The sequence below is a fragment of the Scleropages formosus genome, chromosome 5 (assembly GCF_900964775.1).
Source record: "Scleropages formosus chromosome 5, fSclFor1.1, whole genome shotgun sequence".
Classification (NCBI taxonomy): Eukaryota; Metazoa; Chordata; class Actinopteri; order Osteoglossiformes; family Osteoglossidae; genus Scleropages; species Scleropages formosus.
In genome coordinates this window covers 764,808-780,680 of record NC_041810.1, presented here as the reverse complement: position 1 = coordinate 780,680, position 15,873 = coordinate 764,808, and the positions used below count along the sequence as shown (strand labels likewise).

The following is a 15,873-nucleotide window of genomic DNA, read 5'->3' as shown; positions in this document are numbered from 1 at the left end:
GCAACACGAAAACGAGAGAACAAGAGCGCGCATAATCGATCTGAAAGGGCGTCTCTCCGCGCGTTCAACACGTCACAAATCGTTGACCTTCAGCGCATGTGGCAAATTGCCTTTTTACACATGACACAGGGAAAGAGGAACTGACATGGAGAGCGGAGTCACCTGGCAGAAAGGATGTGAAACTGCTCAGAGAACTACTCAAAGTCTGGCACTTGATGCGCCTCGTGTGTTCATTTCATTAGTTTTCATTAGACAGATGTCAGAGGTTTGAACCCAGAATAATTACCATATGTGAAAAGAGCACTCAGGTTAATATTTGAGACAGCCATACATTGAAGAATGGTACAAACAGCGGTACAACACAGTACCCCAGGCCTTCCCATTAAGCTACCAGTGAAAGAAAAAGTGATTTTAGATGTTCTTTCGAAGTTAGGAGGACACAAATGTATATTTGAAGAATCATGTTAAATATATTAGTGTGAAAGACAAGCAGGCAGTTTTAAAATTGCAATACAGAGTTAAGATGCTTCCTTTTAGGTATCCAGCACCTGAGTACACACATACTTGGTCTCACTCACTTTCTACACGCTGTACACCGCACTGGTACGTATGCCTGACAAGTAATGCAAAACACGCCGTGAAAGATCTTCTTTTCACACAAGTAGTTCTTCCTGCTTCCTGCCTCTGATCCAGTTTTTGAGAACAAACACTTCGGGTGTATTATGAACTGAGCAGCGTCTGCATATGCAGCGCTTTAGGAATTAGATTGTGCGAGCTCCCCGCGAAGACGCTGAGGCAGACGGAAAGAGTCGGCTTAAACGTTAAGTCTTTTTTAAACAAAGCCAATGCAAACATTTCCGTTATTGAAAGCAGTACCTTCTGATGCTGTCCTTGTTGGCTCAAGGTTTCTTTGAGTTTTTCTTCTAGGGCATCTCTCTCAGCATCTAGGATATCCAAAAGCCTTTGGTGCTGGAGAGAAAGAACATGTAGAAAAAGCCCACTGTGATGAGTAGTAGAGCTACTACCCTTGGACCCAAAGGTTGCAGGTTCAAGCCTCACCTCTGGCTTTAGTACCCTTGAGCAAGGTACTTACTCTAAATTGCTCCAGTAAAATTAGACAGTTGTATAAATGGGTAAATAATTGTAACCTCAACACCGTAAGTTGCTTTGGAGAAAAGTGTCAGTTCAATTAATAAATGCCTTTGATATCTGCCTATGAATGATGGCAGGCAAAGGCAGTGTGACAGTATGAGAACACTCCCTTGGCTTGTCAAGTGCCATCGGGCATCGCGGAGATGGGTCGCGTCAACGGGCGGCGAAACGCTCTGTAACCCTACCCGTAAGAAATCCCGAAAACAAATACCTCAAAATCACTGAAATGGTCCTTAGATTTCTTTAGGAAAATCTCAACCACAAACCGAACTTTGATTTAGAGACCGGGAAACAGGAGTCCATATCGTTCTCTGGGGACAGACTCGGGGACAGACTCAGCAACAGCCCACGATGAGCACAAGCGAGACATGGATGTGGACGTGACCTTTATTTTCGCATCACCGAGCGTCGCACGCGTTTCGCTCGAGGGTCCGCCTCTCGGCCGTGACCGTCATCCGCGCGCAAAGCATCATCTGAAAAATCTGCAGCATTTTTTCAACCTGAGTAATTCCAAATGCCGGAACGACCTACGTGGAGCAAGCGAAAGAACTCCAGGCTTTACTACCTTTGGTTTTAGACCCAGGAACATGTTGTCTTAATTGCCCAGACAGCGAAAGCAACACGTGAAACACATGAACGGCCGTCTGGTTCCCCGAAAGACGCCGTGAACCTAATAAAAGGAGGCGAACTGTGTGTGGGACTGACAGCTCCTCAAAGAAAGGCACTGTTTGTTGTTTTGTTTCTTTTTCTTTCTCCTTCTTCCATGAGAGCAGCACCCCGGCTACCTGGGAACCGGACCAAAACGCGCGATGAAGGCAACGTTCGCTCTCCCACCCGGCTTGTGTTTCCGCGGACCACCACGCGGGCCGCGCCTCTGAACCGCTTGCCTGACGTGTTTATTTCTCTTCACGATATCCGCTAAACGGAACCGCTTTCCCCTCACCCCGCTGCTTTCCCATGTCTTCTATCATCCCTTTCAGGTTTATGAAGGAAGCAAAAGGCGGGGTGCCCTTGGAGCACAATGGATATTCTGTGTGCTGGAGTGCAATGGCAATTTCATGTGTTTGCAGCTGGAATGGGGTCTGTTCCTATGTACCTACGATTGGGTTCCAGAGCCAGTCCCAGTGTGGAGTGCGTAGTGAGTGCAGTGTGGACCGAAGCCTGGCCCTCTGGCCCACGTCCACTGGACTGACAAGGTCTTGGACGGCATTTTAGCCTGAACTCGCAGGAGGCACGGGTGCCGGGGGCTCCTTCTGAGTCCGTGAAAATACGTGTCGGTAAGAGAAGATGCTCTCCGTCAAAAGATACGCAACCCCCCGGCGCAAAAAACACCGTTACACGTGCTAAGATATGTTTCGGCCGTCATTTTGTTTTCGGGCTACTTGGACACATTCCGTGTTGATAAATGTTACCCAAATGAATACCCTGCCATGTTCCACTGTCCTCCAAAGCAGAGAGATTCCTCACCAAGTAAGGCGCTGTACTTTCGTCTTGGCTCCGAGACGCCCAATGTATTATACCTGACATGGATAATCCCATTTAATCTCTGGGTAATCAACTGAAAGCACAGCGTGTTCCCCAAAGGAAGCAAAGAATTTGAGAAAAATAGAGCAACTGCCATTTTTATGTAATGGCAAATGAGGGCCACGTGGTTTTTAGCTGCCCCACAGTGTTTGAGGGAAGACAGAAAAATCCTTTCAGCATCCAGGCCGTACTGAAGCCACATCTACATTAGTCATTAACTGCCTTACCCATCGTTAACTAAGAGGGTATGTTAATTTACTGTTATAATACTACAGAAACAAAGGACAAAACGTATGATGGGCAATAATATGTAGTGTTTTTGCTGCGAGTTTTCAGTAATTCTACAGTTTATTTTAACCATCTGCTGCGCTTCTGTTGCATGTCAAACGTAGAGGATATAAGCAATAAATACACAAGTGCACACTTAAATATAAACCGGATTTCTTGTCATTATTTGATCGGTTTTAGTTTGATTTGTCATTGTAATTTCATTTCTTGTCTTACTGTACGTCAAATAATCTGGAATAGTTTCGCTTGTCAAATTTAAAAAGGTAAAAAATGAAAAAGAGCACAATTTCTGGTAACAACCAATGTTCTCCATGTACTGAATTGTATTTGTTGTTCCCTTCCACTTACAAAGGATTCCCTACTTGTCAGCTTAACTGGGGCTGAGAGTTGGTTTCTTACTCAAAAAGTTCTGTAGTCAAACGCAACGTGGAGTGGGCTGGGGCTCCTCTCCATTTCTATACCTCACACACACACACACACTGTCTGAAACCGCTGGTCCCATGTGGGGGGGGTCACGGTGAGCCGGAGCCTAACCCGGCAACACAGGGCGTAGGGCCGGAGGGGGAGGGGACACACCCAGGACGGGACCCCAGTCCGTCGCAAGGCACCCCAAGCGGGACTCGAACCCTAGACCCACCGGAGAGCAGAACCCGGTACCAACCTGCCGCACCACTGTGCCATCGCACCCCCTTCCATACCTCTGGGCTGTTCTATTCTAATTTGATACGCAGCTACTCGTGTAACACACGCCAGGGAAAACTTGTACTGGACAAACTGTGTTTTGTCAATGGTGTGTGTGTTACTTTATCTCTGTCTGTTGGTCACACTTTTGTTTCCTCTACGAGATGTACGTCGCTTTGGGGAAAAGCATCTGCCAAATGAATAAATGTAAATATCAATATAAATGTCAGCAATACGACAGGTCCACATTTTGGACAAGAAAGCAGAGGACTCTCTCCTGCCCTAGGCAGCTTTCTGAGACCAAGCTGGCAGACAGCCCCTCCCTCTGGTGAGGCGAGATGCCCCGTGCACACACCTCTGCGTTCCGAGTCCACCGTGAGTAGTTTTCATGAGCAGCTGTAAATAAGAAAGCACAATACAGAACTGTGGCCAGAGCAAGAGCAGGGCGTTGAAAAACGTGGGCACTGAAATGGCAGCACCTATCATCCACAATCACCGTACGTCAGCGGATCGGACGAAATTTCTGCGCAGTTTCAACTGTATGCTAAATTATAGTAAACACTTTTCAAGAGTTTGTAATGACAAAAAAGCTCATAGGTAGGGGAACCCCTGTATTTTATTCCATTTACTGTTGGTACTGTACATATTATAGTACATGAAATTATGTAAATAGTTTTACTTTTCATATGCCTTCAATGTGTTCTTGTAATTTTCTACATTAATATGAGAAAACAGGAGCAGCAGGTAGTAAACTGGTGAGGATGGTCACCATGTGATCAAATTTCAAAGTTCAAATCCCACCCATTGCATTATATTATTATACTGCAAGTCAGTAGTGCCATTCACTGTCCTGCCATGCCACCCAGCACAAGGTGGCATGGTGGCACAGCGAGTAGCACTGCTGCCTCACAGTACCTGCGTGGTGCAAGAGGACATGGGTTCACTCCCCACTCAGTCTGTGTGGAGTTTGCATGTTCTCCCTCTGTCTGCGTGGGTTTCCTTCAGGTGCTCTGGTTTCCTCCCACACTCCAAGACATGCTGTTCAGGTTCACCCATAGTGTGTGAGTGACGACAGAGAGAGTGTGTGTGTTTCATCCACTCATGTATGCATGACTGACCCAGTGTAAGTAGTGTATCTAGCAGTGTAAGTCGCCGCGGTGAATAGAGTGTGTGGGCTGGTAACACTACACAGAGTTCATTGGAAGTCACTTTGGAGAAAAGCATCTGCTAGATAAATAAAGGGAAATTTAAGTCATTTGGAGGAAAAAAGTCTTACTTTACTGAATAAATGTAACGTAAAAGTAAATGAACAAAGCAGGTAGCTTAACAAATGTAAATAAAATTAGAAAAAGTGTGTGCAGTTCCAGCCATCACCAGGGAGGCGCTCTCAGCCAAGTTACCTGGGTGTTGAGAAGTTCCTCACACTTCTCCCGCTGTTTGTCCATAGCGGCCTCGAGGCACTTCTCCCTGACTTCCAGCTGCTGCTGGACTGCTGACATGGTCAGGGCCTGGTGTGGAGGAAGGGCGGCCAACAGAGCAACACAAACACACAGTTAGTGCAGAGAAACCTAGGCTTGCTGCACCACACTAGTACTAACCTTGAACTGTGATCTTTTAACCTCCCCAAACACCATCTCTGAGGTTTCAGGAGAGTCGACGAAAAGCACCCGACAGCCACGAAGCCTAAAAACTGCTGCCGAGGAACTTTTAAACGTATTTTTGCTGCAAAATATGAGCAATTCCCACTGTCAGTCTAAGGCTTATCCAGGAACGCACTTGATAATAGTTTTATTGCAGGTTTTAATTTCTTTCTCATCTCACAGGCATCAGCTGCACCGCAAGTAGAACAACTTAAATACAAATTAAGTGTGGCGAAAAAGCTGGCGATCGATACCCTCGACAACCCAGCACATCTGTTTATCAATGCGTCCACTGTTCTTGTGCGTCACCTTGCACCCGGGAGGCTGCACCGTGGGCCAAGATGCTGACATCATCCCCAGAATAATAAGGCTTGGGAGAATACGGGCCCCTCCCTGGCTTGCATACTGCAAATTTCTCTCTGCTCCCTCTTCCTACAAATCACTGCACCCATTATGGCACCTTTCAAAGTATGTATTCATACCTTCGGCGCATTACCGCCCTTTTCCGTGTGGTTCCTAATTAACTGCCCTGCTGGGACGCGGCACTTCAGGGAGCCCGGACCACCATGTGGGGCCCACCTTCCACACATCCACCCCCATGTTGCTCTACCAGAACATATTACACCTGAGGACAGTGCCCACGGTAATTATACATTTTTGGAAGGTCACCGGGACAGTGCACCAGGAAATAGTGTTTGGAGAGAGTGGGTCTGTAAAGACTACATTTGATATTTGTGACTATTTGTGATGTACTTATAACGTCTATTTTAATGATATACTTTGATTCATTCATCCATTGACAGCGGATGTCCAAGGCAGCGTCGCAAAGGTCCACACTCTCTTTCGGAAACACAGGGCAAGAGGCAGGGAACACTCTGGAAAGGGACATTTTCATAATTTGACTCAAAATTGGGTTTGTGACATAAAGTTAGTTTAATGTTTATTGCTTTTATTCTGCACACTGCTGCTGCCTCGCACTGGAAGGACACTGGTTCAAATCCCACTCCTGCTGTAGTATCCTTGCGTAATTGTTTATTGTGTATTTTCATTGATTTCATTTCACTGCTCTGAACCTATGACCGGAGACACAAGTTGTGTATGTTACTGTCTTTTGGACAGTATGGAACTGACACGAACCGGTGGCACAAAACGCACGGCCTACAATACGTGTAATTATAAAAACAGACATAAAATGTCAGTGATATTTGTACAACGTACACTGCAGGTGGTGAGCAAAAGTAATACTAAATGAAAAAGTGCTCGGACCCCGGAGCCTGTCAGCGGGCCCACGGGGATGGACCACACAGGGAGGGAAGAAGTGAAGAGGCAGGGAGGAATGTCGGTCACCTCTCCACTGACAGAAAGAGAGAGGGGAGGGGAGGGGAGGGGAGGGGAGGGGAGGGGAGGGGAGGGGAGGGGTGGGCGCAATCGTGTGCTTGGGGGAGGAGGGCTCTAGTCTAAGAAAGCCAGCACTGCAACAAGTCATGGCTCTGCATGCTGTCAAATGCTTGTCCTGCTGACAGAAACTGCAACGGGGGGGAACATTCAGCAAAACAAAGTTATCAGTCCAATATACGCGAAGACAACTGTGCTACAGATCCATAACGCACATTTTCCTTTAACAAATTTCACATGCCATTCTGCTTGCTAATGTGGAAACGGCATGAGGGGGTCATCTGCGCTACAGGAGTTTCAGTGTTATTCCAGGATCCTGGAAAGTTGTTCCAGTCATTGCCCTGTCAGGTGTGCCATACTGTGACCCCATGCAATTTCCTGTGGGATCAATAAAACATCTGTATCTACATACTTTCCATCTATAGCTATCTATATCTACATACCTACCCATCAACTAATTTACATAATCTACAGAGATACTTATCCATCCATCCATCCATCCATCCACCTACTTATCAACTTATGTACATTCTTAGCTACCTATGTAAATATCCATCTAAGTATCCATTCCTTTATCCATCAGCCCATCTGTTCCTCTGCATATCCAACCATCCATCGATCAATCTATCCTCCTACTTCTCAACTTACCTATGTACTTAGCTACCTATGTACCTGTCTTTTTATCTATCCATCTATGTAACTACTGACCTTATCTACATACTCGGATACCTATGTACCTAACAAGTATCCATTCACCCATCCATCCATTTATCCACCCACCCATCAATTATTCTAGATACCCTACAATCGATCTATCATCCATTGTTTCATTTAGGTATCCATCCACAGGTCCATTCATTGATCTACCTATATACCTAGTTTTCAACTTATCAACATCTGTAACTATTTGTGCATTCAGCCATACATCCATCCATGTATCAAAATGCTATCTTCTGCTGAAACAGTGCTCATTCTTCCGCGCGTACCCACACTGCGAAAAATATCCATCAGCAAGAGGAAGGAGCAGGAAGTTTTCAGTAACATGTTGGTCAGAAACCCGTTTTGCAGACAGTTTTGAACTGGCAGCAACAACAGGAAAGAGAATGGTGAAAAACATAAAAAAACAAAGCTGTACAAACAGACTTTTCACCAAAAATAGGGGTAGTTTGTACGACTGGATAATACATGCGATTTGTGGGCAGAACATGAGGGACGCTGTGCAACAAAGACTGTGGCTCTGGACAGAGGTATGGAAACTTTCATTCTCGAAAAACAGCTGCAAAGCAGGACACATCAGAGGGGAGAAAGCATGTTCAGAAGTGATTGGACAAGATTACTCATGTGATGTAACTTAGAATTTAAGTTGGATTTGGACCTGCTGTCAATTTTACCCAGGACAGTTCACACAAAATGTTAAACTGCTATACTGCTCATTTTATGGTTTCCAGTAATAGGCTGATAAAATTCAATATGGTTTAGCTTGCCTCAAAGATATGCATGTCATTTTTTCAAATATTCATGGACAGGTTCCAACGCTGTGCTCTTCAAATCCATTGACAATTTTAGGGACAGAGTACATAATACAGAAAGAAGCAGGCTGGGCCATATATAAACTTTTTCCTTCTGCTCTTAAAATATATAACCCAATAGCTGCCAAAAAACTGGCAGAACTTCTTTTTCTCACTCAGGAGTTTTATTACATTAAGGCCAAGAACCCATTTGAAGTGGAGACTGTACCAATAATGAATGAATACAAAAAATAAAATGAAATATAATTCTTGCTTGTAAGGAAAAGAATGGAAAATCCTGCCAGCTCTAAAAATTGCAGAAAGCCTTTTACTTTACAAATAATGCTAGCTGGTACATTTCCAAAAGCTTCTCATGTAATCAAAGAACTTCACATATTTATTTTACCCACACATCTTATTTTTTAATTTTTACAACAAGGGTTGCAGTAACTAATGAGCAATTTCCCTGATTGCTGACAAAGACCAGAGGTTCACCCAAAAGTTCTGAAGATCAATGGGAATCACAGAAGGTGAGACTTGAGAAGCCACAGAGACTGACTGGTGTCCCAGACTTTTCCTATGGATCTTACAGCCCAAGTGAGCCTTGGTGATGAGCTGACATGGATCGGCTAAGACCATACATTCCGTAACCAGCATTCGGGCGCCGGTCATCACCAGAGCTTCACACACACTTGCTGAATCCACTTGCCCTGAGCGGGGCCATCGCAAACCGGAGCCTATCCCGGCAACACAGGGCATAAGGGTGGAGGGGAAAGGGGACACACCCAGGGCAGGATGCCAGTCCATCACAAGGCACCCCAAGTGGGACTTGAAGCCCAGACCCACCGGAGAGCAGGACCCGGCCAAGCCCGCTGTGCCACCACAGCCCCCATTACCAGAGCTTCAGTAAGCGTCTAAAGAACGTATACAAGCTGTAGCGTCTGAAATCAGTACAGCAAATGTTACACATCAGGAAGGATCACATTTTTAGCTCACTGTCGCATCATGTTACTGTACCTGACTTTTTTTTATAGTAAAACACAGGAGTCAATACACTGCAAAAAATTTTAAAACATCAAAAGCATGTTTTACATTATCGTTTTTTTCATTCAGGCAAGTTTTTTTTTTTAAAGCAATGCACAAATCAGAGTAAACTGAAGTGCATTTCACAACGGACAGAGAGCTTTAGATTCAGACGTTTGACTGTAAAAGCACAGTTTGTCCAATAGCAATTTTTGCTGGCACACGTTACACGAATGGATGAATATAGAATTGATAGGAAATACAACGGTGATGGTGACAGATGGTGTGATGCAAGTTTGTAAACCAGTTGGGAGCTCGGGAGAGAAGTGACTTTGAAAGAGATGGGTTTGAGACACTTCTTCAATGTTGAAAGGGATTCAGTAGCTCTGAGGGAGAAAGGGACCCAAAACTGCAAACCTACAGGCTTTTGAGTTTGAACCCCTTGCGAGTGGGATCACTAAGTGGCTGGAGGTGGACAAAAATAGTGCTCTTGTTGGGGTGTAAAGCATGATCAGGTTTTCAAAACCAAGCAGTAGAAAAGGTAAAAATCCTCAAAGAGTAAGCCCATTAATTTAATATTAAAATAGAAAAAAGTAGAAGTTTGAAGAGCAAAAGGGAAAAAAAAATTAATCCACAGTACTATAAATTCCAACAAAGTTTTTTCCCCCAGAAAACATTCATCACTAAGTAGGTATGACAACCACTGGAAAAAAACCTTAATAGAAAAACATAGAGAAAAATCTTTAACCTTATGATGATAAATGTAGATAGTATTTTCTTTCATTTAACTGTAAATGTACATGTCAACAAGGACACAGAAAGGAAATCAAGACCAGCACTGAGAGCCTTTTAGATCCATAAGAATGTCCAAAACCAGCGTCATGTACCCAGAAATGACCAGAAATGTTCATTTCAACGGGGGGAAAAAAAAAAAAACTCAAAAGAATCAGAAGACAAACGGCCTGAAGACATCGGCGTGCAACGAGAGCCAAGTCTGTCGCAAAGATATTTGTCCAAACGTGTTCTCATGGTCATTCAGCATGAGAGTGAAGACTATACAGGATCCGTTTGAGCAAACAGAAAGCCGCCCTCGGCGGACACGTCCAGATGAGAACCTGCCAACGGCGCACACATGGAGCAGCTGACAGCCGTGCAGGTGTTCTCTCGGGCATCACGGCCAGCATGGCCTCCCGCTCTACTGCTGACCAGCTGCATCCCAACTCATCACCCCTGTTTCCTCACATTTTTTGTAAAAATTATTATGCATGAGTACAAGGCAACATTACAAGGCAAAGTTACAAAAAAACTGAACAAAACAGTCATTTTCAATTAAAAGAATTATTTAAAACCGAAAGGATCAGAGGGTGCCGAACAAAACAAAGATTTAAGAAATTAAATGTACTTCCCTATTGTGATGAATGTTTTGACATGTCACCATTGGAGGGGAACTCCAGAACGTGTTTTCCTACTTACAAAGGAGAGGCCACACAGCTGGATCATCAAGAGGTCCATTTATACAGCCTGAACGTCAATAAATTCCATGTAAATCTCCTTTAAGTAATAAAACTTTACAAAGTACAGAAAAACACTTGTAAAGTAGGAAGCAAGTAAAAAAGGAAATTTTCGTGCTGTAGCCCTGGCCCTTTGAATAAGGTCATCAAGACACTTTTCCACAGCAGGAACACCTTGGAGTCTGTGTAGACTCTCAACCAGAAGAGTCTGGGGCCTTGGCATGCAGATCAGAAATGAGGAAGGAGCAGAAACACGGAGACTGCCTGTCCACTCTGTGTCCATGCCTAGGCCGTAAAGCTGGAATCATTTTCAATGTAAAAGTATGTAAAAATACATTTTCAGTGATCCCCAAGCTTCCAAATTGATAAAATGGTCCTGGTATCATTGGCATCTACCAATCCAGGCACCACGTGATGAACCCCTATATTTTTGGATTACAGAAGGGGCACACAGATCTGCATTATTATTCCTTCTTACTCTGAAAGTCTGGTATTGAAAAGAAAGTCAACAGCTAATGTTCCTTCACTCTTCCAGTCAGCATCTTAAGTTCTGGTTCTGTAATAAGAATGTCAGTGATTGACTCTGTGGTCATGTCATCCAATTTGAGGCCGTATTTTGTGGACATTCGGGTGAAGCTGTCAGCTGATCGGCCCTTGGTGATGAATAAGATTTGAAACACGTGATGACTCTGCCCAACAGCTGAACCTTCAGGAGGAACAATGCAAATGTTGTCCAGATCACGGAACAGTGGAGAAGCTCTTCTGCTTGCATGGAAGAGCGTGGAAATATGCTGACCCAGTTTACCTGTGTTTTGGAAAGTGCTGGAAAACATAAACAGAGGATTGAACACTTTTGTGGGCCCTCTACAGATCTGTGATGGCTAAGCAGGAGCTGAGTCATCGGACAAAGCTTTTGGTTTACAAATCATTTACACCTCCATCCTCCACTACGGCCATGAACTTTAGGTAATGACTAAAAGAATGAGAATGAGGATACAAGCAGCTGACTGTTGCTCTCCTCACTTTCCATGACAGATTGAGGAGCTTGGTGATCTTGATGAGAGCCTTGGAGTTGAGTTGCTGCTCCAGATTAAAAGGAGTCTGCTGAAGTGGTTCGGGCATGCTGTAAAAATGCATTCCATAGTTGCGTACCATTGGAGTTATGTTAGGCAAGTCCCACTAGGAGGAGACCTTGGGACAGCCCTAGGAGGAGACCTCGGGACAGCCCTAGGAGATACTGGACTAATAACATCTCTCAGTTAACCTGGAAATCCCTGGGGATCCCCCAAGAGGTGCTAGAGACTGTGGCTGTGGAAAGGAAGATCTGACCCCGCTGCTCAGCCTGCTGTAACCACCACCCTCACCACAACGAGCGGAAGGAAACTGAACTGAAAAATTCCCTCTGCTTCATAACAGTCCTGGGGGGATTCTGGAGGATTCTGCCCAGGCCCTTCTTGCACATCCATTTAATCATTTTGGATGTAACACCGAGATGCCACGTATGCAGCTGCAGACAGGAATCCTTGCACTGTTTACCACACCTTTGCCTAAGTACACAGTATGTTAAAGCAGGTGATGGGGTTGGCAAATATGGTCCATGATAAAATCAATCCCAATTCCACATGTCCAAGGAGACATGCCAGCAAATACAATATTTACACTACTTCACACAATGCAAGCCAAGTTTATATCAAATGGCACGGAGAGAAGTGTCAGATAAAATGCAGTTAAAGATCTGGAGACAAGTTTTCCTGACCCCTGACGCTGATGCACAGCCAGCCAACCTTAGTTTCCCATATGCAGCACTTATCCTTTACAGCACAAAACCTATAAAATGACACTATGCTGTGGTGGTGCCAACTGGCTATTTTTCATAAAATTCAGGTCTAACATAAGCTTCTGAACTGTAGAGTCTATGGTACAAATTATATATTTTAACATACTGCCTACAGAAGTAGAACACCAGCATCATATGTGGGAATGCTCAGAAAACAAGCTCTAACTGGCCATGGACCACTGTCAGAATCTGAAGAAAAAATGTGAGAAACCCCTCCTCCTAGAAAATAAAACCATAAATAAATTACTGCACTCAGTTTCAATGATAATTACCTTCACAGAGAATTACGCTGTAGATATTAATACCACAGTTATGTTTTATTTGTTTTTTTTAGTTACACTGTGTTACTTTCAAAACAAATCTGTGCTTCATAGACCCCCTGAAGCCTACCTGTGGAACCCCAGGTTAAGAACCCTTGCTTTAACTACTCATCATAAGAACGTCATGGATACATGAACATGACTGGCTTTTTTAAACATACTTTAACATCATCAATCAACAGAGGTCTACAGAAAGGTTTTACGTTTACATATTTAGCTGATGCTTTTCTCCAAAGCAACTTACAATGTTAAGGTTACAATTATTTACCCATTTATACAGCTGGGTAACTTTACTAGAGCAATTCAGGGTAAGTACCTCGCTCAAGGGTATTACAGCTGGAGGTGAGGCTCAAACCTGCAACCTCTGGGTCTAAAGGCAGCCGCTCCAACCACTACGCTACCAGCTGTAACGTTAAACGAATCAGAATATCATGCAAGAGATTTAGGAGGAAAATAGAGTAGTTACATTTTGCACACAATCCTACTGAATGCAAGTAATTGAAAGCAAGTAAGATTTAAGTGAAAGATTGACAGGAGAGATAATGACGATGCAGAACTGAGAATATCTGTACTGTTTCATGTAGCATTTGAATTTTAAAAAAAATTTTGCTAGTAAACACAAAATGAAAAAGTGTTTTTGCAGTAAGTTATTGCTCCGGAAGCACAGAGCTTACCATTTATGCTACAAGTGTCTTAAGGAAACAGACAAAAATAGTTGTGTAGAGTTGGATATCTATATTCTATCACGGCATCCAAGCCTGGCAAAAGGATTTGTTTAGCGAGGTTTTCACAGAATCAGAAGTTTCCAAAAAAGTGACTAGAAATCCCTAGCAATCCCTGCCGTTCTGGTGATTGGTAATTACCGATGATCTGAGTACAGTAAAGGTTTTCCAACGTTCTTGCTTCCTGAAATCAATCCAAAGATAAGAGGCCTGTTGTTAATTAGCCATGGAATGAAGTCAAGTGCGTGCAGATCCTGTCTTTACAGACACAGTTCCAGACATTAGCTAGAGGGGAAGAGACCTGCTGTCATCCAGAAGCCATAATTGCAGCGATTTCCCCACATGAGCATGGGCAACTGGCCAGACTACCTCAAGTTCATTTGGGATGAACTAACGCAGAGCCAGGGCAGCCAAAAAACCCTCCAGGAAGCAGACAACAATCTGTAGATGGAAATCAACAACACTATTTCCCAATGGCTCTATAACAGCTGGACTAAATACAAATAAGTAATACACGGATTAGTCCAAGGTGCTAACATAATGGTCAGATTCACACCCTGTCACTGCAGAAGCTACTGCCCTTAGGTTTGAGGATTCCTCGATAAATAAGATAGCATGTCCTGTGTACGTGATAAAACTGTATTGCAGAGGGCCCAGAAACAAGATCCTGGTTCATATGTTTATATGTGATGAAATATTAGCTGAGATAAGATGTGAACATGCACAGTAAAAGAATGGCACTTTAACCTCACTCATGGAGCATCATGGGGGTAGTTTATCAGGTATACCAGCTCATTAACACAAAACAAGCTGCTCCTCCAAAGACTAGCTCATGTGGCTGCAGCTCGGGATTGAGAGGGGCCAGTTATGGTAGACAGGGTTGAGGGGTTCAAATACTGCTGGACAGGGAATTAAAAAAGGCAAGGTGATTTTCAACGTAGTGCTACTATTGGCATTGGACATGGCGGTTGCAGCATCTCGTAAACAGATTTTCACATACAACTGTAGCACGCAGTTCCCTGTGTCTAAAGATTAGAGAAAATGATTTAATAAACAAAAAAACCCACAAAGCAGCACTTCTATGAGTGAAAACACCATGTTGATGGAAGGTCATAAGAGAATCAGACCTGTTAAAACTAAAGGAAGCCCACAAATGGAAAAAATAACTGCTTAGTACAACAGCAGTGTGTATAAAGGCATCTCGGAAAGCACAAATTCTCACACCATGAAGTAGATGTGCTAAGGCAGCAGAAGGCCATGCTGGGTTGGTCTCCTGTGAACTCCTAAGAAGAAGATGTAGTTCCAGAGGAGATTCTGATGACTGAAGAGTGGAAAATCTTCGCCTAGCCTAGTAATCCCAATTTCTGTTGTGACCTGCTGATGACAAGGTCAAAAACTGGCAAAATAACAATGAAGCCAGGGATCCATTCTTCCTGGTGGCAATGGTAAGGACTGGTGGTGTGGGTGTAATGCTGTGGGGAGTGTTATTTTTGGTTATTCCCCCAGTACATACTCCCAACAGGATAATGTACTATTTCACAAAGTACAGACAATCTCAGCATGGTTCCTCAAACAGTACTTTTACTTTACTCAAGCGGCCTACACAATTCTCACCTCTTAAGCCAACAGAGCATCTTTGCGATGATGTGAAACATGATGTCAGCAGAAGGAATGCGCTGCCAAAAAAAATTGAAAGAATCCATGTAAAGCTGTTAGACCAGTGTGGACAACAAACTCTATGGAATGTGTGTTGTACCTTGAACCTGAATTCAGGCCAGGTTGGAGGCAAAAGATGGTTCCAACTGTTACTACATGGTGTACTTAATAAACTGGCCCTGTGTGTAAAATTAAATAAATCAACAAAGAGAACACAATAATATAATTTGATACAACATTTTTAGTATAAATTTCTAAGATGAATGCACTGTCATATTCAACAGCACAAGGTTTAAAACAAAGCCAGCCTGACATCCTGATATCCATTAAAGGTTAAAGTATTATCTGAACTGGAAGGTATTTGCATATTAGACATACTCTGTGAGAAAGCGCCTTTGCCATCTAATTCTTCCACATAAGCACATAAATCTATAGCTATGAAGACTGATTTATTTTCTGAACAGTACAAAATGCATCTGGGTCATGATTTAAGTTCACGACCAATACACAATACTTGAAGCAGTGAACGAAGCTGCTCAGTTATTTCAGCTCGAGTCTGTTTTCCAAACTAAAACGGCTGAACTGCTTTTATTGATTTCATTTCCCAGGGACAGTT

The 15,873-nt window shown here is 43.6% G+C and overlaps 1 protein-coding gene across 4 annotated transcripts in view; it reads right to left on the bottom strand.

The window, feature by feature from the left end:
* The window catches only part of LOC108942547 (coiled-coil domain-containing protein 91-like), a 113,065-nt gene that overhangs the window by 29,028 nt on the left and 68,164 nt on the right, over positions 1-15,873 (bottom strand). For all 4 annotated transcript variants that reach the window (XM_029252394.1, XM_029252393.1, XM_029252395.1 and 1 more), the window contains 2 exons: positions 5,046-5,153; positions 877-969 (listed from right to left, as the gene is read on the bottom strand). In XM_029252394.1, coding sequence (XP_029108227.1) covers positions 877-969; positions 5,046-5,153 — 201 coding nt within the window. The remainder of the gene's footprint in view (positions 1-876; positions 970-5,045; positions 5,154-15,873) is intronic.